Below are 22,755 nucleotides of genomic sequence, written 5' to 3' on the forward strand. Positions count from 1 at the left end.
CACTTGAGCCACAGTGCACTTCCAGCTTTTTTCTTTTTGCTTATGTGGTGCTGAGGAATCAAATCCAGGGCCTCATGCATGCAAAGCAGGCACTCTACCACTGAGCCACCTTCCCAGCCCCCAACCAAAGTCTTTGAGCCCCCAAGACTACATGTCTAACTTGTCTAGGCTACAAAGTATTTACAGCTAAACTATACTTTGCCTAAGGATGACAGAATGTATTTGATTTGTTGTTGTTAATGATTTTCTATCCAGAACCCAGACTAACAATTAAAAATGGCTTCCTAATTTTGAGTTGAATGTACCTAATCATGAAAATGTACTCAACTGTTCAGGAGCCATCATTAACTGATACCTCTTTCTTTTTGAGGTGCATATAAAAGGTCACAAATGGCTAGGCACTAGTGGCTCACACACAATCCTAGCTACTCAGGAGCCTGAGATCTGAGGACTGTGGTTCAAAGTCAGCCCAGGCAGGAAAGGCCAAGAAACTCTCATCTCCAACTAACCGCCTAAAAACTGGAAGTAGAGCTGCAGTTCAAAGTGGTAGAACACTAGCCTTGAGCAAAAAAAAAAAAAAAAAAAAAAACTCAGGAACAGTGCCCAGGCCCTTAGTTCAAGCCCCATGACCAACAACAACCCCAAAAAAAGGTCATAAATGTTGGGTTGTATCCTCGTAAGTTGCGGAGAATAAATTTTGTATGGTTCTCTGGTATAGAAGTATGTGTTCACTTAGTATGTGTCTGTTGGCTTACTGAATCACAGATCATAGAATATTACCACAAGCTACAAATATCTCCCTAAGTATGCAGGTACAGTATAATATGTAAATATCATCCCTAAGTTCATATGTATTCATCACAATGCTATTTATAATAGCAAAAAATGAAACTTTTCATGAAATGAAATTCCCAGCAACCATGGGCTGGCTGAACCCATGATCACATTTTGACTTGTATCTTCATAAGCAGCAGGACAACCATGAGGGAGGATCCTGAGTTTAGCATAGGAAACTTATTTCACAAATGCAGCCAAGTGCCGGTGGCTCAGGCCTGTAATCCTAGGTACTCAGAAGGCTGAGATCTGAGGATCACGGTTCAAAGCCAACCCAGGCAGAAAAGTCCCTGTGAGACTTTTATCTCCAGTTAACCATTCAAAGACCAGAAGTGGTGCTGTGGCTCAAAGTGATAGAACTCTAGCCTTGAGCTCAGGGACAGCGCCCAAGTCCTGAGTTCAAGCCCCACAACTGAAAAAAAAATCAAAAAAGGACAAATGTATATATACTGTCAGCATTGAATTCAATTTGAAAACACAAAGTGACTTAGAAGTTTTATACAAAAGGCTCCTTTTCTCTAGATCTGCTTGAAGCCTTAATAAAATGTCCCCCTCCACACAATGATAACCTTAGATCTCCCAAATATCAATGTTAGGGACCCAGCCCCTCCCACACTGGGGGGCTGGAAAGTTTCCTGGGCAGAGTTGACTTCTCAAGGGCTCCGGTAGAAGAACAAGAACTTGCTCCTATGGGCTTCTCACCCCTTCTAGAGCCTGGTTCCTAACATCCCAGGGTGTGGTGACTCTGCAGGGTCTGAAGCAAAGGAATGTGTCCCCAGTCCACAGAAGCTGAGGAGAGGAAATGTCATAAACAAAAGGGGAAGCCCCTTCCAGCAGCAAGACTGGCTTAGAAGCTGGTCACTGTTGGCTCATTCCTGTGATCCTAGCTATTCAAAAGGCTGAGATCTGAGAATCACACTACGAAGCCTGCCGGGGCAGGGAAGTTGTGATATTGTTAGCATAGAGTCAACAGTCAACATTTTTTACCCTGCTCTAATGATCTGTGTATGTAGTACCCACATATCTACTTATTTAATTCAACAAATATGCTAGGTAAGAAACCAATATCATCTCCATTTTTTTAGGTAAGGAAATGAATAGAGGATAAGCCTCTAGTCCAGGACCATCCAGCTAGGTAGAAGACGTGCATTTCTGACTGTTCCTCGGTACACTCTTGCAGGTGTTCATGCTAGACACTCAGTGCTCCCCAAAGACTCCAAACAACTTTGATCACGCTCAGTCCTGCCAGCTCATCATCGAGCTGCCTCCTGATGAGAAGCCAAATGGACATACCAAGAAAAGGTATGCATAAAGAGCAGATAAGGAAGAAAGTCAGTCAGTCTCGGTTCTTGCTTATTTTCATCCATGCTTTGGCCAAGAACAGAGCAAACATGTTGGAATCACTTAGCAACAAATGTCATGAAAGTGGTTAACCTTCTAACAAAATTCCCCACATTCTATATGAACAGGTTTGTGAAAGCTGCTATAACAAAGTACTACAGGATGGGGAATAAATAGCAGAGAGATCAGAGCCAGAAATCAGAGATTAAGCTACAGGCAGAGTTTCTTTTGATATCTTTCCTTTACAATCACTTTCAGTGTGTTCAGATTTCCTCTTCTTTTAAAGACAGCAGTCATAATTGCTTAAGATAGACCCTATTGACTAATTTTTATTTTTAGAGACCCATTCTCCAAATGCAGTCAAGTTCTGAGGTACCCAGGATTATGACTCAGATGTGAAGAGGCTAGAACCCGGCTCTTAAAAGCATATATGATAGAGTCCTTTAGAAATATTATTGGCCACCAGGCACTGGCAGCTCACAACTATAATCCTACCTACTCAGGAGTCTGAGATTTGAAGATAGAGGTTTGAAACTAGCCCAAGCAGGAAAGTTTGTGAGAATCATATTGCCAATTAACCACAAAAAGCCATAAGCAGAGGTATAGCTCAAGTTCCAGCCTTGAGTAAAAAAATCTAAGGAACAGCATCCAGGCCCTGAGTTCTAGTCCAGGTACCTGCACTGAAAAAGAAAAAAGAATTCACAAAACTGAGGAGGTTAAATCACTTGGCACTCAAACATTTACATCTAAAACTCCCTTCCCTGGGCCATGCTCTGATTAGAAATGAGTGGGCCTGGTGTCTACCTTCTCTCCTGAGGGCCATTTTGGGGAACCCAAATGACTTCACCACTGGTGAAGGAGCCCAGGCCCCATCACAAGGGAATTCTCATCAGCCAATGCTATTTTCTCACCTAGATTTGTTTTAGAAAGATGTTAATTACCTTATCAACTCATTCCCTGACTTGTCCATGCTGGCCTTACTGTACCCACAGCATTAACTCTTCAGTATTTGACACTCTTCTCCTACACATTCTGGGAACATTGAAGATTGATCAATGTGCACCTGGCACATGAACACTTAATCTTAGAGAAACCGGTTTGGTAGCAGAGCCAAACTTCAACTGGTTGCAAAATGCTTTGGGATTAAGAGAAAAGGGTAGAAGGTAGGGGGAAACCCACTTAACATGGAAAGAATTTCTTACTGTCCTGATTTGATAGCTTATTAACTCCTAACTATGAAAGAAAGTGACATGTGTTATGTCCCATAAGTATACTCAGTTTTAACATTTTTATAAGACTCTTATATGTGTTTCCTAAGGTTTGATGATGTCAAATTAGCAGCCTGACTTACATTTTAGGCTTTCAGGATTATATGTGTGTATGTATATATGTATGTGTGTGTGTGTGTGTATGTGTGTGTGTGTGTGTGTGTGTGTGTGTATGTATGTACATACCAAGGATTCTACAAGCTGTGATTAAAGTGGAAGTTGGCTCCTTTGGGGGGGGGGGCGGGGAGATATTGACACACAGCTATTTAGTTTAGAATTTCCCAGGTATCACTGGGAAATGGGTCGTGGCGGCCTCATTTTTAAAGCATCAGAGGTGGATGGGAGCCGCGAGCCCCTTTGTTGGCGTTCTCAGCGTTTCTTTCAGGGAGATCGTGGTGAGCTTGCTGTCCCATCAAGTGTTACTGCAGAACCTGTACGACATCCTGTTAGAAGAATTTGTCAAAGGTCCTTCGCCTGGAGAGGAAAAAACCGTCCAAGTGCCAGACACCAAGCTGGCAGGCTTCCTCAGATACATCTCCATGCAGAACTTGGCTGTCATCTTTGACCTGCTGCTGGACTCCTACAGGACAGCCCGGGATTTTGACACGAGCCCAGGACTCAAGTGCCTGCTGAAGAAGGTGTCTGGCATCGGGGGCGCTGCCAACCTCTACCGCCAGTCCGCCATGAGCTTCAACATTTACTTCCACGCACTGGTGTGCGCAGTGCTCACCAACCAAGAGGCCATCACGGCCGAGCAGGTGAAGAAGGTGCTGTTTGAGGACGAGGAGAGAAGCTCGGATTCCTCGCAGCAGTGCTCCTCGGAGGATGAGGACATCTTCGAGGAGACAGCGCAGGTGAGCCCCCCACGGGGCAAGGAGAAAAGGCGCTGGCGCGCGCGCCTGCCCTCCCTCAGCGTGCAGCCCGTGAGCAACGCCGACTGGGTGTGGCTGGTCAAGCGTCTGCACAAGCTGTGCATGGAGCTGTGCAACCACTACATCCAGATGCACCTGGACCTGGAGAGCAGCCTGGAGGAGCCGCCGCTCTTCAAGAGCGACCCCTTCTTCATCCTGCCCTCCTTCCAGTCCGAGTCGTCCACCCCGTCCACCGGCACCGAGGGCTTCTCGGGCAAGGACACGCCCTCGGAGGATGACCGCAGCCAGCCCCGGGAGCCCCCGGGCGAGCCTCCGAGCCTCAGGCTGGGCGGCGGGGACCTGCGGATGCCGCCCCTCAGCCCCAAGGTGGAGAAGAAGAGTCCTGGCCGCAAGAAGGAGTGGTGGGAGAATGCCGGGAATAAAATTTACACCATGGCGGCCGACAAGACCATTTCCAAGTTGATGACGGAATATAAGAAGAGGAAGCAGCAGCAGCACAATCTGCCCACCTTCCCCAAGGACGTCAAGGTGGATAAGAAGGGAGAGCCCCTGGGACCCCGGGTCCCGGACTCCCCGCTGCTCCAGAGACCCCAGCATTTGATGGACCAAGGACAGATGCGCCATTCCTTCAGTGCTGGGCCCGAGCTGCTGCGACAGGAGAAGAGGCCTCGCTCGGGCTCCACCGGGAGCTCACTGAGCATCTCCGTGAGAGATGCAGAAACCCAGATCCAGGTAGGTCCCTGCAGGCCTGGGGGTGCAGGCAGGCCCCCGGGGTGCAGACAGGACCCCCTCGTGCAGACAGGACTCCATGTAGACCGGACCCCAGGATGCAAGCAGGACCCCAGGATGCAGGCAGGACTCCAGGATGCAGGCAGGCCCCCAGGATGCAGGCAGGACCCCAGGATGCAGGCAGGACTCCAGGATACAGACAGGACCCCCTCATGCAGACAGGATTCCATGTAGACAGGATTCCATGTAGACAGGACCCCAGGGTGCAAGCAGGACCCCAGGATGCAGGCAGGCCCCCAGGATGCAGACAGGACCCCAAGATGCAGACAGGACCCCAAGATGCAGACAGGACCCCAGGATGAAGGCAGAACTCTGGGATGCAGACAGGACCCCAGGATGCAGGCAGGACTCCAGGACACAGACAGGACCCCCTCATGCAGACAGGACCCCAGGATGCAGGCAGAACTCTGGGATGCAAACAGGACCCCAGGATGCAGGCAGAACTCCGGGATGCAGACAGGACCCCAGGATGCAGACAGGACCCCAGGATGCAGACAGGACCCCAGGATGCAGACAGGACCTCATCATGCAGACAGGACCTCATCATGCAGACAGGACCTCATCATGCAGACAGGATCCCGGTGGCAAGTTCCTGATGGGTCTCCCTTGCAGGGCTTGTGTCTACATTCAAAGATCCAGTAGAAACCAGATGGGAGGTGGAGGGGGGGGCGCGGGTGGAGGGAGGGTACAGAACATGAACTGCAAAGTCAGAGGATGGCCTGAGCTTAAGCTATAGGATCTGTGTGGACCAATCTAACAGTGGGGAACAAATTTCATTCTCCAACAACTTCAAAAACTAAGTTTGTCTGGTGGAGCAGGCATTACTGAGAATGCGGAGCCCACCTGTACAATTAAACACTAACGCTCACTCAACAGATGATCTTTCGCCAGGCACTTGTGGCTTACACCTAGCTGCTCAGAAGGTGGAGATCTGAGGATCAAGGTTCAAAGCCAACCAGGGCAGGAAAGTCCATAATAGTCTTATCTCTAATTAACTAGCAAAAATGTTGGAAGTGGAGTTGTGACTCAAGTGATAGAGTGCTAGCCATGAGCCAAAAAGTTCAGGGACAGTGCCTAGGCCCTGACTTCAAGCCCCAGCATGGCAATATGTAAAGAAATAAATCAATACACAAATGAGTCAGCACTGGAGGCAGACCACAGTTCTAAAGCATGACTAAATATTACTAGGTGGTGATTGCAGGGAGTTGTTCTCACCTCCAGTCTTTCTAACCCAGCGGAGCATGTGAAGATTCTCCCTCTTCAGGGGGTTTTGAATGTGCCTGCTCCTTCCTGTATTTGATATTTGTAATCCTGTGGCTCATCAAAAGTGAGTATGAGAGGAAAATAATGTGGGTGTGGTTTGTTCCACTTGAGAATAGATGAAATAGGAAAACAGAAATGGAAGCATCTGGAGAAAGTCTTTTGAAAATAATCCAAATATTCATTTTAAATTAGAGGTTCCTCTCAAAAACATAGTACATATATCCAAAGATCGGGACCAGACACAATGCTCACAACTGCAATCCCAGCTACTCAGGAGGCAGAGATCAGGAAGATCATGGTTTAAGGCCAGTCTCGTTCAACCAATGAACTGGGCATGGTCGTATTCACCAGCTATAAGGGAGGCCTTAGGTAGGAGGGTTGTAGTCTGAGGCTGGCCCTGGGAGAAAAAATGTGAGGCCTTTTCTGAAAAAGAATGAAAGCAAAAAGGTCTGAGGCCATGGTTCAATTGGTAGATTAACTTGCCTTTGCAAGCATGAGGCCCTGAGTTCAAACTCTAGTACTGCCAATACTATTACTAATAATGATCATTAAAGAAGATGATCTGGGATCATCGGTATCTCTGAACTTCTATAAGAATATAGTATTAGTATGAACATAACTTTGAAATTAGCATGAATCTTAGAAGTGGCCTTATTTTCCTCTGAAATATCTTGAACACAGAATCAAACTTCAGAATGAAGAATCCTCAAAACTTCAAACAAGGGCTGGGAATGTGTCTTAGTTTGAAGAGTGCTTGCCTACCATGCATGAAGCCCTGGGTTCGATTCCTCAGTACCACATAAACAGCAAAGGCTGGAAGTGGCACTGTGGCTCAAGTAGTAGAATGCTAGCCTTAAGCAAAAGAAGCCCAGGAATAGTACCAAGGCCTTGAGTTCAAGCCCCAAGGCTGGCAAAATAAAAAAAAGAAAACAAGACTAGATTGTCTTTTGCATTGTTTAATATTATTAAGTAGTTATACAAAGAGGTTACGATTCCATAAGTCAGGTTATGAGTACAATGTATCCAGGCCTGGTAAGATGTATGGTCATTCTTTAACAAATAAGATTCCTGGCAAATCATATACTAAATTGCTTTTTCATATATTAGCATTTTGTTTAATGATTTTAAAGTTTTCCTGAATTAAGGCAACATTTTTCCAAGTCATCTAGCTATTATAAAAATGACTGATTAAAAGCATCAAATGTCCTATAAAATATAGGGAAAGCAACAGAGTTTTTAATCCAAGCAATTGAATGTGTTAGGAGTCTTTTACCATCCTGCTCTATGTGAAGTGAAAACCACCTTTAACTAAAGGTACATGAAATGATTAAAGCCTGAGGAAATCCACCCCACCAACTGGCAGGACTTAACCACAATGCTCAGTGAAATGTGAGTCAGTCAGCAATTCTCTCTAATCCTTTCTCTTAGGCATGGACCAACATGGTGCTCACAGTTCTCAATCAGATTCAGATCCTTCCAGACCAGACCTTCACTGCCCTCCAGCCAGCAGTGTTTCCATGCATCAGCCAGCTCACCTGCCACGTGACTGACATCAGAGTTCGTCAGGCTGTGAGGGAATGGCTGGGTCGGGTAGGCCGTGTCTATGACATCATTGTGTGAAAGACCTGGAGTCCATCAAGAAAACTTGAGAGCAGGGGTTAGAATCTGCCTGCCATAACCCAACTGATCGCATTTTCTCCACCACCAGCCCCAATGAAACTAGATCTCAGAGAACTTGATTTTCTGAAACCTAGTTAAACCAAGCCTTTCCAACCCCTCTGTAACCAATGAGCCTTTTTGTCTGTTCTGGCTACCGAGGTGATACAGTCACACAAATGATTTGATTTTGCACACTACTAGAGACGAGTCACCATTTCTCAATACATTTCTAAATCTTGAAGTTAACTTCCAACTACTTTTGCTTGCAAAGTTGCCCCCAAATGGGTCATTTTCTAGGACCACTTCTCTAAGAGCACTACACTGATCCATTTGATCCATCGTTTAAAAATAAATGCAAGCCCTGTGAAAATATCTGCTGGTACGTCAAGCTGATACATAAACACTCAGACCTTTAGTATCAGACATTATTAACTGGGAGAAAATTTATAGAGTGGTTATGGGTTTGGCTGGGAAGAAAACAACTCTAACGTATTATTAGTGTCATAATCAAGAAACAACTTTCATCATGAAACAGTCAAGAGCATTTCAATGTTGTTCTAAGTTGTTAAGATTTTCAAGTTACTATTTACCAACTTCCCCACATGTAAGGTACAGGAGTGCCTTTATGTCTGTGTTTCTAAAGGAAGAAAATTCTTTCCTGTGGGGTTTTAAGTCTGTGGCTTATGAGGCCTTGGACACAGGCACTCAGTGATATTGGCTGGCATATTTGTTGTGAAAAGACACAAGACTGCCCATCTACCCTGTGTGTCTCATTAGTCTGCTTCTGCTCCCAGAGCAGACAAGGAAAGGAAAGAAAAATGGTGCCTTAGTCTTTCATTGCACATTTCTATGTCCCACAGTTATCCTGATGTTTAGGTACAATACTTGGCTTTTAAGATGATAAAATATTCAGATGCAATTTATTTTATACCACTGTCCTTGAAGGAAAGGAACACATCCAGTGAGCAGACTTCTCAGGGAAGGGAGCGAGAAGTTCCAGAGAAACGGCTGGTAGGGGTGGGATAAGGGATTGAGATGGAATCGTTGCAAAACTTAAAATCTGACACCATAATTGTGAAACTGAGGTGTCAGTTATAGAAGCTGTAGACTCAGAAGAAACCAACAGTAAAAGGGAGGGGACACAACGGACTTTAAAACAACTAATTTTTTTCTACTTCTCTCTAGCAAGTAAATTTACTCTATATTTTAAGCCTTTTTATTCAAACCAAAATTTTAAGTAGCTCTTTCCCTTAGGAAAAGAAGTTATTAGAAATAATTTTGAAATACATTGTAGTATATGTGTGGAGGGATGTGTATATATGTATATATACATATGCATAAACATATATGTGTATATATATGTATAGATATATGTATAGATATATACATACATATATATGGGAGTAACTGGGCTGGATATATACATGCATGTGTGTATGTATATATACATACATGCATATATATATAATTAGTTGTTGAGGATTGAACCAGGGCCTCACACATGTTTAAATACATGCTCTACCACTGATTTATTCCCTCAGCATGTACAATAACATATTTTCTATTTCTTACACAGTAATAATGGTTGAGCCTTTTCTGTCAAGCACACTTACATACATTCTAGAATTCACTCCTAAAGCATATACGGTAACTTTCCAGTGCCTAAAAATGTATTCCCAGGTCATCATTTAAAAATGAAGCATCAATTCTTTAGCTTGAAGTAAGGATTTAAAATAAATTGGCCTTTATCCAGTGATTATACACTTTGCCCTCCTTTAGAACAGTCTTTAAACTATCTACAAAGTGAAGAGCAAGAAAGGGTCCTCTGACTTCTTTAGGTGATCAAGAAGGAATCCATCTAAGAAATCACTACAGAATCTAAGGGACGCTTTTCTAGTTTTATAAGATACTCCTTTGCCTTTAGCTTTCACTCATTAAGTAGTGATTTCAGTGTAGAAACAGATCAACCATTTGTTTTGCATTTTTGCAGGCCTGAGACTTGCAGCCAGGTCCTCACACATACTACACAAGAGCTCTACCACAAGTATTTATTCTTGAGATAATTCATCATTAGGATAATGAGCTTATTCTGTCTACAAATGGCATTAGATCTCTACACAATGCCCTCCCGCAACAGAAGCAGCACCCATGCTTATGTTGTTGTTTCTTTTCATAGTTTCTCTGAGGTTCACATCTTGGTGAGCCTAGGAGTACTTTACTGGGAGTACAATTTACAATTTACTGAGATTAAAAGATACAGCAAAGCAATATATAGAATTCAAGTGTTTGTAAAATTGTTTCCATGTAGCAATTTTTCATGAAAGTGTCCCAGAAGTATACTAATGTCTATGGGAGAATGAATTCTGATTTCTAGATTCTCAGTTAAGAGATCCAAGGCTAGCTTATGTTTCCCTCATAGTGTGTCCAAATACTCTTCTTCTTACAGGTCCCAATAGTAAATGTGGTGGTGGCTTGGGTCAAATGGTAGAACACCTGTCTATTAAGAATGAGACCCTGAGTTCAAACCCTACTATTACACACACACACACACACACACACACACAGAATGAAAACATAATCCAAGTAATGGTGGTCCGTGCCTATAATCCCAGCTACTCAGAAAGTGGAGGCAGGAGGAAGCTGAACTCAAGGTCAGCCAGAGAAAGGGTACATGAACCTATCTCAGACACACAAAATGAAAAAGAAACAAGAGGGGAGAGGTGACACTGTTCAAAAAGAAATGTACTTATTACTTGGCTTATGTAACTTCAACCCCTCTGTACATTACATTTATGGGGTGGGGGTGGGGGAGAAAGAATGAAAGGCCTGAGGACACAATCCAAATGGTAGAGTACTTGGTTAATATGTGTGAGCCCTAATTCAATTCCCAATACACACAAGAAAAAAGTGAATTTAAAAACTAAGAGGACGATTAGGCAGCGCCCCAGGCCCTTAGCCTGCAGTTTTGTGAGGGGGTCCTGGTCCCCCTCTCAGGATCTGGTCTCCAGCCCAGTGCCAGTCCCACATGGCCCTTCAGCCCAGAGCCATAACTGATGTTCTGTGCACTCCTGAGCTGACTAACGTCATGTCCACCTCAGATTTCTACCAGAAAAGTAGCCTCCTAGGGACATTTTCAATTTCCAGAAAGAAATCTTCTTGATACAAAACAGTCTTTAGGGAGGGGGACGTCAATGGACGCCTCCTGCCAGTGGAGAAGAAAGAGGGTGAGTAGCAACTCATGGTACAATGACCCTTCCAGACTTTCTGTGGGTTCCACTCACTGTTCTGGTGTCTGGCCAGCATCCAATGTCACAGTAAATGCTTCCCCCCCCCACTTCCTTCACTTTGTCCCATAGTCTTGAAAAATACTAGGTGTTGTTGGGTACTGGTGGTTCATGTCTATAATCCTAGCTACTTAGAAGGCTGAGACCTGAGGATTATGGTTTGAAGCCAGCCTGGGCAGGAAAGTCCATGAGACTCTTATCTACAATTAACAATCAGAAAACCAGAAGTGGAGCTGTGGCTCGGAAGTGGTAGAGTGCTAGCCATGAGCAAAAAAGCTCAGGGACAGCGCCCAAGCCCTGAGTTCAAGCCCTATGACCAACAAAGAAATACAAAGTGTTTTTCTCCTCACCATCACTTTTCAGATAGCAGTAAGATCTAAATCTATGCTGCCTTTTGAAGTTAAAAATCATTATTAATATTATATAGATACAAATCTAAGCAGAACAAGATTTTACACATTGCTTTTGTATTTCTTGTGCTTACTGCCAACAACATATGACCAGAAGTTGAGGTTGTTCTCTTGTTACATTCTAGTAAAGTCACAGCATGAAACAAGTTCTGAAAGAGTGCAAGTCTTCAGTGAAGGAAGGACCTGACCAAGTATCTTTACTCTTTCCCAGAGTCCTGCTTGCTCTTAAGAACATCAGGATTGAGGATGGGCAGCTCACAGAGCCCTGCCTAGCTCCTACATCAACACATGAGCTGTAAAACTTGGTTAGACCACCTCCTCACACCCTCTTATTACTCTCTCCCCTTGTATGCCAGCCTTTTCCATAGTAACATATTTTACCAATCTTAGACCATTTAATAACTGGTCAGTAAGGCCCCAGGAAAAATTAAAATACTTTAAATAAGCTGGATGTTGGTGGACCCACATTTGCAATCCTTGCTTCTTTGGAGACTGAATCATGAGGATTTGGGTTATGGCCAGCCCAGGTATATAGGTAAGATCACTCCCACAAACATACTCATTCAGAAGATGACCTCATGGTGCATGTCAGTCATCTTAACCATTTGGGAGGCTAAGGTTGAGAGGATCTTGTTACAGGCCGGCTGAGGCCGAAAAGTTTTCCAGATTCAAACAAACAACAATCAGTCAATCAATCAATAGGAAGATTGTAGTCCAGGCACAAGCTTTGGACAAGAAGCTGGAGGAGGGGCTCAGCACAAAGTGCCTACTTAGGAATTACAAGGCCCTGAGTTCAAGCCTCTCTCTGTCTTTCTCTCTGTCTTTCTCTCTGTCTTTCTCTCTCTCTCTTTCTCTCTCTCTGTCTTTCTCTCTCTCTCTGTCTTTCTCTCTCACTCCCCTTTCTCTCTCCCCCCTCTCTCTTTCTCTCTCTCACACACACACATACACACAGACACACATATCTTAAATTATTTTTAAGAGAAGTAAATATTTTATTTAAATCAGTTGTCCAGTCACAGTTTATCCAAATGAACTTAAATTATTTTGACTTGAGACTTCCTGGTCTGATGATCACTAGGCTTCTTGTTTGCTTTCAGGAAAACGCTTATACAGAGGCAGTGGAGACAGTCTAATAGGCTTACTAGGGAGACAATGCCGTTACAAATAAATAACCCTGACCTCCCCCAAATATATCACAATACTGCTTATACAGTGTCAGTCCCATCAAACTAAACAGAATGAAGAGCTTTGTCTAGAAACCATAACAACAGTAAGAAGTGACAGCAAGAAGGTGATATGTCGAGTGTCTGTGACCTGGACCTCCTTACAATAACCTGGTAAAATACGAAGTATTTTTCTCATTTCTTTTTCATATGCGATTACAGGACCATAGGGGATGAGATCACAAATGAAAGGCAAAGTTGGTTGTAAAAAAAGTGTCACTAGACTCAAAGACCATACTCTTTCTTAGATACCAGGCTCTAGGTCCACATAATAAGCTCTCTAGTATGAAAGGAAAGTCTCAGGGAGCAAAGCTGATAAAATAATTATTTGCTTGATAGTCCAGATCTGTCTGGGATGTTATGAGATTTATTTTAAAATAAGACTTGAAAACAATGTGTTGATAAATAGATTGCACACAACTCATTTTTAGAAAGATAAAGGAAATCAAAATCTAAACTTGAATCTCAAAGTGAGCATTGAGTATTACTATGAAAAACTCACAGAATCAGGGAAAAAATGGTGGAACATCACTTCTCGTGGCCAGCAATTAATACAGAAAAACAACATAGCAATCTAAAATAACATGCATCATTCATAAACCTTTACAAATACCATTTAATCAACAAAGTGCCCTGTAGCCACCAGTGCCTCTTGGCTTGTTTCTCTGAGAAGTGCTAAAGTTACAGGTCGTTATCAGACTTTGAGGACATGCCAAATCAATCACCATTTTCCAAAATGGAATTTCTCCGACAAGGAAGCAACTGGCTAGATAAGAACGATGAAAAGTCCAGGTACGGAGGGCATCGGGACAGTATCCCTAGTAACCATGTGCCATCACACCTCAACATCTCTACCTGTTGTATAGACAAGGAGACAGGCCGAAATGCCAGAATCCTGCAGCAGGCCGAGGGCAAAACTGAAATGTACTAGAGTACCACTTCCATGAGCCTTGCCAGTTCCAGTGTGGCCTTAGAGAAGCAAAAGAACATTTGTAAGCACTTTTTAACAAAAACATGAGCTTGATATTGGGAAAGATTTATAAAATTGGTAAAGAATTCAACTTATCATTATGCCTTCTTTAAAAAAAAGTTCCCTTTATCCATTAGTGGAGCAATCTAGAAAGAATATTTGTTTAAAACCTCCCTTCTCTGGCTGTATTGTAGTCTTTATGTTTGATGTTGAAGTAACTAAGAATTTCATTAAGATTTTGCAATAGAATATCATTTAAGTTTCTAAAACACAACATTACCTTTTGAAGACAATAATAATAATAATTCCCTGAGATTGTCTAGAAGAAACTCAGTGGAGAACAATGTTCAGCTTCCTTATAAACAATAACACTGCTTAACAATTGAAGAAAAGTCACTACAAAATCTTGTCCTTGTGGCTTTGGATAATGCGCAGGGGTTCCAGGGAGGAAACACTGGCTCCCTTGGTGATCAAAGTTCACCAAAGTGCTAGTGGATCCCTCCAATGGTAATCTTTCCATCCTTTCCAACCTTAAGTGTTGTTTGTAGTTCGATCCTGCTCCAGCGGCTTAACCAATAGTTGTCTAGTTTCTTTTGTCTTAAGAACAATGGTTCTCATTCATTAGCATACATCAGAATCACCTGTGGAGCTTGTTCAAAAACACAGCTTTCTGGGCCCATACCCAGACTTTCTAAATCATCTGGAAATCTGCATTTCTAAGATCCTAGGTGAGGCCAATGCCGCTGCTCTGAGGACCAAACAGAGAACCATTGCCTTGAAAACATTTCCTCAGCTTGACTTATCAAGCACTAGAGAAAAACTGAACTTCCTCTTGGGCAGACAACTTGTAATTGGATAACGTGAACCATTCCTGTTTGATCTTCCCAGTTTCCGGTTTTATTATACCAACATTTGGTTTTTACACGCTAGAAGACAATGAATGTATTCGTTTTATGGAACAGTGACGTAAGTCTAAGCTTCTTGTCTTTGTATTTAGAAACATTGATTTTCTGAGTGATTCTTTGTATCACGTGGACCCTTTGACTTGTATTGAAGGTGATTTTAACTTTAAGTATGTAGAGTTTGTACTTCTCTCCGTATAGTTTTGATGAGATGTCCCCATGTCAGCTCTATTACACCCTGGCTCCTGGCTGACAGAGGCTTTTGAGTAGTTGCTTGCTTGCAGTTGTTTTAGATTCTGCATTGATCGTTGAAATATCAGTGTTTCAAGATAATGGGACACAACATGTCCTACTACCATTATTCATTTAAATCTCTGGTGTGAATTAGTGTTTTCATTATACTTTTACAGATATTTCTTTATATAGAGAGCTATATCTACAGAGAGAAATATCTGTAAAGAATCTACCTAATAGCTTCATGGAAATTTGGAAAATAAACCAACTCCCTTTTGAGGAATAAGTATGCCTGACTTAACATTTTAGTAAATATGTTGTGTTTGTGCAGACATGTACACAAACAAGAACACACTCTTTAGCTTATCTTCCAAATTATGGGAAAAACATAAAAGTGATTCCCTAAGCTTTGGGAATCCAGTGAAATTGTCATTACGCAAGTGTAGATGGGGCTTTCATTTCTATTTTAACTCTAGAAATTCACTTTCTATTTAAAAAGTAAAGAGAATATATAAAGTATAAAGAATTGGAGTTGATAATATGAAATTTTATTAAATTTAACTCCCGAACACAATGAAAATCCATCAATGTAATTTTAAGTACTTCAGAGACTGAGGTTATAGTACTACGAGATCAAAGCTAGCCTGACCCACATGGAGAGATTCTCATCTCAAAAACAAATAAGTAGATGAATAAAAATCCATTAAGAAGAGGGTAAAAAGGAAAAAATACTATAAAAAGAATGATTTCAGGGTAATATCCCTCATTACACAGTGTGTAATTATACATAATTCTTATTGATCCAATAGAATTTCTCTGAAGACTTCTGTTTGATAAGCACTCTGACATTGTTTAAATTAATTTAGACTCTTGTATGACTAGCAAATAATGATGTTAGATACCTGAATTAGTAAGGTCAGAAAATAGCATCAAGGATTCAAGTCCTTGCCTATGTAGATGGAAGTCATTGAAGTCTTTTCATTGCCTTACTGTTTCCCACAATCATTTTTTAAAACTATTTTATTTAGTTCTTGTAATCATGACTAATTTAAAAATTAATAAGAATAAATCGTTAGGGAATAATTTTGTTTCGAACTGTTTTATCAACTGGTGCCAAGAAGGGAAGGAGAATCTGAAAGCTAATGTTTTGAACCAACCTGCCAAAGATTAGGTTCCCTCTCAGTTGGGGAGGTGGAAGCCCCGGATGCTCCCAGCTCCAGTGGTCACCATGGTTACCTCAGGATGATGTGCAAGCTCTCTGGTCCTATTCTCTTCTGCAGCTCCTTCATCTGATTCTCGCTGGAAGGATTTCTCTCTGATAAAATTGGTTTCCCACTAAGTCGGCAGGACTAGATAAAGATGAATGTGTTTGGAACTTGGGTTTCACTACAGTTGAAACACGGGAGGTAGAAGTATCCAGGTAGGGCATGGTGGGGCAGGTAGGGCATGGTGGTGCCTAAAGGGAAAAGTTACCTTTCTTTGTTTTATGTTGGTGTGGGGAGGGGGGGAGAGCTAAAAATAAAACGTTATTGCCCTAATCATGCCCCAAAATGCTATTATTCAAAATGATTTTTCCTGCTTTGTCTAGAAGTCCAATGCACTACCCATTGTGCGACAGAGCCAGTTTTTTTCCTGCTTTGTAGGAAGAGTGGTCTTAAATTACATTATAAACAGTAAACCCATCTCCCATTCAAAACAAAGCCAATGGGCAAGATGAGCCCTTCCTGATTATACCAAAGAATCAACTTATTTTCATTAAAAATTATAAATCAGTGAAGCTTGGTATCTTGGTATAGCCATAATGATTTGAGTCAGTACATTGTTTTACTGTGAAATGTAAAAATCTCCCTTGCATTTGCTCTTACCAGGAGCCTGGAGGCATTTTTGTTTACTCCAAATGCCTTGTCATATTAACTTTTGTTTTGCCTTTTTTCTTAATCAGTCATTACATTTACATCAGAAAAACAAACTGAAAACCACCCTCCTTTATTTGTTAATATACCTGTTTGCTTTGCTATAATCTGTCAGATCGTGTTTCCCAGGTCTCTGTACGCCAGCTTGCAAGTGTATTTTGTGTATATTTTATCTGAGGTGAAAAATGAAAATTCTAAAGAGAAAATATTTTAAAAGATATTGTATTTATGTTGCTTGTGTTGTAGAATAAAGATTCTAATGCATTCAAAAATCTAATCTGTGAAGCATTTTTTTACTTAAAGAGTATATCTAAATAATTTATGCAAGTAGCCTGTGTTTACAGAATACAACCAAATGCACTAGATTTCTGTCCATGGCATTTCCTATATTTGACTGTGAAGGGCCCCTTTCTAGTCCTACAAAACAGACATAATTACTCTCATTGTTTGGATATAGCTAGAAAACTTTTTTTGAAGAAATATATACCATTATTTCTCTCTCTCTTCTCCTCTTGTCTCTCCTCTCCCTCTTCTCCCCCACCTCCACCCCTTTAGAAGAGTACTTCTTCCAATAATGGGAACAGGTCTCAAATTCATGTCAGTAGATTTTACAGTTCATGTATTTTAAAAACTAAAGCCTTGCCTTCTGTTTGTTTATCAGTAACAAAATCTGTCAATATTAGGAACAGTATTTTAAAGTAGCATTGAAAAGAAGAATGCAGAAATGGAGTCACTTTCTGTGACCTTACTAGACTGTGGTTTACGACTGTCTATAATAGTGTAAGCCTAGGAATTGCCACCCCTATGTCATGGAAAACTAGCCACAAAAAATAAGACAAACAAAATGCTATTAGGGTTGGGGTGCAGCTCAAGTGGTATAATACTGTTCAAACCCCAGAACAAAAGAAGGAAGGAAGGGAGGGAGGGAGGGAGGAAGGGAGGGAGGTTGACTGCTCCACCAAAGGAAAGAGCAAACCTTATTTCAAAGGGTGGCTTTTTAGATAAAATGAAAACTCAAAATGGCAGGGATTTGCAAACCTTATTCCTTGATAAACACTATTTTTGTTTACTACTTTTCTTACGATTTCAGAATTAGCTCCGTTGTTTTGCAAGTTGTGTCTTTGACATTCATACCCCTGATTTGTGCTCCAATCCAGAAAGTTCAGCATGCTTTGCCCATCAGAGAGGAAGAGGTGAGTAGCTGAGAGACCTCTTCAGTCAAATCAATAGCCAATTTAATTATTAATATCCAGCAATTAGTGTGCCTTGCACACAAACTAACTGTATTTCTTTAAAGAAGAGACTTGATACGCTTCAACTAGTTGGCTTGTGATCAAAATTTGTATTACAATTTGGCTTTGATAAATATTTCACATCACTCCTAGGAAAATTCACTTTACCATCTGGCTTTAAGATAGGTTCAATAAACAATTGAAAATCTAATCGAAGCCCAATGTGGTCTTGTGGTTTTTGCTTATTGACCAACATTCCGGGTATCTCCAGCCTTTGAAAGTGCACTTTTCTCATTTTTCGTCTTCCCTTTGTTTTTATTTATAGAGTGTGGTTACAACATCAACTCACTTGAGCCCCAAGTTGGCCTTGCACACTTGATCTGGTTGCATAAAATATTTTGTTGTCAGAGAAACAAGCCCTCCAATTTAATGATCTCATTCCAACTCTGAGATTATGAAGGCCTAGTTAAGTCCCAGAAAGTTTATAAGGGGATTCTAGATCAGTTCTCATTAAAGAACTGAAATTAAAATTTTCTACGGTGACATGAAAGGGTCAAATATAGAACAGTTTAGAGCTGAGAACTCAAAAACTGAACCTCATCCATTCCCATGTGGTTTCCTGGTCTCTGTGTATGTGTGTGTGTGTGTGTCTGTGTCTGTGTCTGTGTGTCTCTGTGTGTGTGTGTGTGTGTGTGTGTGTGTGTGTGTGTACACTCCAATACTGGGGCTTAAACTCCGGGCCTACGCACTGTCCCTTAGCTTTTTCCACTCAGGGCTGACCCTCTACCACTTGAGTCACAGATCCACTTTCATATTGTTGGTGGTTCATAAAAATGAGTTTAACAGACTTTCCTGGCCAGGCTAGCATAGAAGCAATATCCCCAGATTTTAATCTCCTGAGTAGATAGGATTACAGACTGGAGCCTCTGGTCCCAGCTAAAGGGTTTTATTTCATTTCTTTTGATTGTTTTCTGGGATAGGGCTTGAACTACATCTAACGCTTCACTCCAAAGCTGGCAATCTACCACCTGAGCACTGCCCTGTCTTTTCTGTCAGCACATGATTTACTGAATAGAACCACTGAACTGGGAAAGAGCAAAGGCACGTTCTGCCACCCTGTCTCCTGCAGAATGTGATATGAAAGGATCCATATAGATCTTCACGCACACAAAAATAAGAATGGAAGTTAATTTGCCAGTTATAAAGGAAAGATACAATTGGCTGCATTACAGTTAAAAGTTTAGTAGTCCAAGGTTGGTTTCATTCTGCTTCTATCACAGTCAACAAGTCAGTAAACACTTGACAGACTTTTCTAATCAAACAACAGGTTATAAAAGTAAAAATAGAAAGTAGACTTTTCCAACAGAAGGAGTATAAACAGACTTCTCACACCAAACACATTTTGGAACGATCTTGGGAAAATTCACTGAGCAGCCTTCATATTGGGTTCCACGTAAAACCAACTGAAGACACTGGTGGCTACAAAAATCAGGACAGATTCAGAAGGGTAAAATTTAGACAAAATTTAGATTACAGCCAGTCTCCAGTGGCTCATGCCTTTAACCCTAACTACTCAGGAAGCTGGAAGATCATGGCTTGAAGCCAGCCTACAGATTAAAAAAAAAAAAATCCATGAGATTCCATTTTCAATTAACCAGCAAAGTACCAGACTGGAGGTATGGATCATGCAGTAAAGTGTCAGCCATGAGCACAAAAGCCTAGTGAGAATAGGAGGCCCTGAGATCAGGACCCAGTACTAGCACAAAAATATTAGATGATCAAGTTGGCCACTTCAGTTGAACTAGCACTTATCCCTAAGAGGAAAAAGGTCAGTTAATCTTTGAAGATTAGAGCATTACCTAGAGATGGAAACCTTATCTCCTGCTCACCAATCCCACCTTATGCTCTGCTTGGTCTGAGCTTGGCACCTCCTCCCCACCACCGAGCACACCTATGCACTCTCTTCATCGCCCCTGCTCCTTGTAGGAGGTGACTACAAATAAGAGAACTAGACCACAGTGGTGTTTCAGAGTTCCTTTGAAACACAGGATTCAGTAGCCATCAGAATAACCTGGCATATGTCCTACATGAACTATGGACTGGCCAAAAGTCAGGAAAAGACACAAATATGGATTTAAAGGACTGAACCCCTGATTTCAAATAAATAGGATCTTTGCCCCTCCTTTATCTGATTTGCCCAATTCCTTCCTCCTTGTTTAAATAAGTTGATGCAAAGTTTTATTATCAGCCAGTGCAATGGTTTAAGCCTATAATCCTTACTATTTAAGAATTGGAGACATTAAAACATGAAATCCAGATTTTTTTTTAAAAATTGAAAATTAAATTTCTTTTAAAAATTAACATTGGGATTTAAAATCCAATGTCCCCAGATTAAATCACCTGTATCCCAATTGCATGTCAAAGAACAGAACTGTTAAATAATGCACATTTCAATTCAAAGGCTTTCATCTGGATAAATTGAGCTATGAACTTACTATTTATTCCATGCCCCTCTGGGTTATTTCAACAGCAATACCCTAGAGGATGCTACTATATTTCTGAATCACCTCTAACTATTGGAAAACTACACAGCAAATACCACTAGTTATGAACAATACTTCTGCCTTTTATTTTTTGTATCCACCTCACTGTGTTGTCATTGTTGGTATTGTCAGATATAAGAATATATATATATATATATCCATTAATTCCTTCACTTATGTATTTTTGTAACAAAATAATTATATATCTGCTCCCAAATAGTTCTTAGGAATATGTCTAATGGTGCCACACATAGCACATAAGTGTCATATATGTTAGTAGCAGAGCAAGCACCAACAGTGCTTGAGGGAGCCTCCATCTTTACAGAGGGCACCATCTCCCCTTGGAGGGGAATCCTCACAGGGGACACCCCTCATGCTCCACTGTCTGTTCCACACCTGCCTGAACTTCTAGAACTCCTGCATGACCTGTGGATAGTAAGTCTTCAACTGCCATGGTGTGCACTGTGCCCAATGTCATTAATCACACCCAAGGAAGCTCCACAGAGACTCTCTGGTGCCCAGCTTGAAACAAAGCTGAGATTGTATAACAGATCAATTCCAAGATGCATCTTCAGCACAAAGCTGCTTATTATGAAGGCTAACCCCTGAAAAGTCCTAGGAATACCTTCTCCTCCAGATGTACACATCTCAATTTTGAATGAGAACTATGAAAAAAAGCAAGGTGATATGAGGCCTCCAAAAGGACATAGTCATTCTTTAGTAACTGAACCCAAAGAAATGGATACCAATGTAATACTTGATAAGGAATTTGAAAGAATGATTATAGAAAAGCTCAATGATATTCAAGAGAATACCAATCATTAAATGAAATCAGGAAGACAATACAGGACAGGTATGAGAAACTTGACAAAAAAATTGAGATTTTTTTCAGAAAGGACCAAACAAATCTTACAAATGAAGAAATGAAGATTCCTAACAAGAATATATATATATGAAAGCCTCAACAACAGCCATAATCTAACAGAAGAAAATATATCTGAATTTGATGACAGGTCTTTTGAAATATTTGGTCAGAAAAAAAGAATTAATGAATGTATTTAAGGCCTTAAGGACACTATTAAGAAATAAATACCCACCTTGTCCCCACATTGGTGGGGAGAAAAAGAAAGAAAATACTCTGACATCTGCCTCTACCAAGGAAGGAGATTAAAATTAAGGGAATAGAAAACCTTTTCAATGGAATAATAGCAGAAATTTCTCCAGTCTTGGAAAAAGATACAAATATCCATAGACAGGAAGCTGGTAGGTACCCAAATAGACACCACCCCAGAAAATGTCTTGGCCACACCATATTATTATCAGACTGTCAAATCTTCAGAAGAGCACCAAAGCACTTTTAAGGATATTCCCCCTTAGTCAACAGATTTCTTAGCAGAAGCCCCACAGTCCAGAAAGGAATAGAATGACATAACCCAAGTCCTGAAACAAAATAACTGCCAACCAGAAATATTACACCCAGCAAAGCTATCCTTCAGAAATGAAGGAGAAACTTGACAGAGTGAATGGGATTGGGAGAAATTGGGGAGAACAATGGAAATAGTAACATTGGCCAAGATGTGTTGTATTCATAAACTAATATGTTGAATTGAAATCCCTTTGTACAACTACTTAATAATAAAAATAGTAAATGTGTGTGTGCATATGTGTATATGTGAAATGAAGGAGAAAACTGGACCCAATGGAACATACTGGCCCTCCCAAGTATGAAAGGCAGAGATTTGAAGCCACCCTGGGCAAAAATTTAGTGAGACACCACTTCAGCAAATGAGCCTCGCATGATGGCACATATCTATAATCCAACCTACATAAACCTTCTTGACATAAATATGGAATAAAAAGAACTCTTCCATATTGTTGGTTGGAATAGTTATCAGTTCAGCTGTTATAAGGAACAGCATGGAGATTCCTCAGAAGACTACAAACACATCTACCATACAATCTAGCTATCTCACTTTTGATGATCCATTCAAAGGAACTGAAATCAGTATACCAGAAAG

General features: G+C 41.2%; 1 protein-coding gene across 1 annotated transcript in view; it reads left to right on the plus strand.

The window, feature by feature from the left end:
* Window positions 1-8,338, plus strand: part of Arfgef3 (ARFGEF family member 3) — a 114,752-nt gene extending 106,414 nt beyond the window's left edge. The window contains exons 32-34 of the mRNA XM_013026803.1: window positions 2,015-2,136; window positions 3,817-5,047; window positions 7,796-8,338. Coding sequence (XP_012882257.1) covers window positions 2,015-2,136; window positions 3,817-5,047; window positions 7,796-7,987 — 1,545 coding nt within the window. The 3' untranslated portion in view covers window positions 7,988-8,338. The remainder of the gene's footprint in view (window positions 1-2,014; window positions 2,137-3,816; window positions 5,048-7,795) is intronic.
* Window positions 8,339-22,755: the final 14,417 nt, after the last annotated feature.

Source organism: Dipodomys ordii, unplaced genomic scaffold (genome assembly GCF_000151885.1).
Source record: "Dipodomys ordii isolate 6190 unplaced genomic scaffold, Dord_2.0 Scaffold97, whole genome shotgun sequence".
In the NCBI taxonomy this organism is placed as follows: domain Eukaryota; kingdom Metazoa; phylum Chordata; class Mammalia; order Rodentia; family Heteromyidae; genus Dipodomys; species Dipodomys ordii.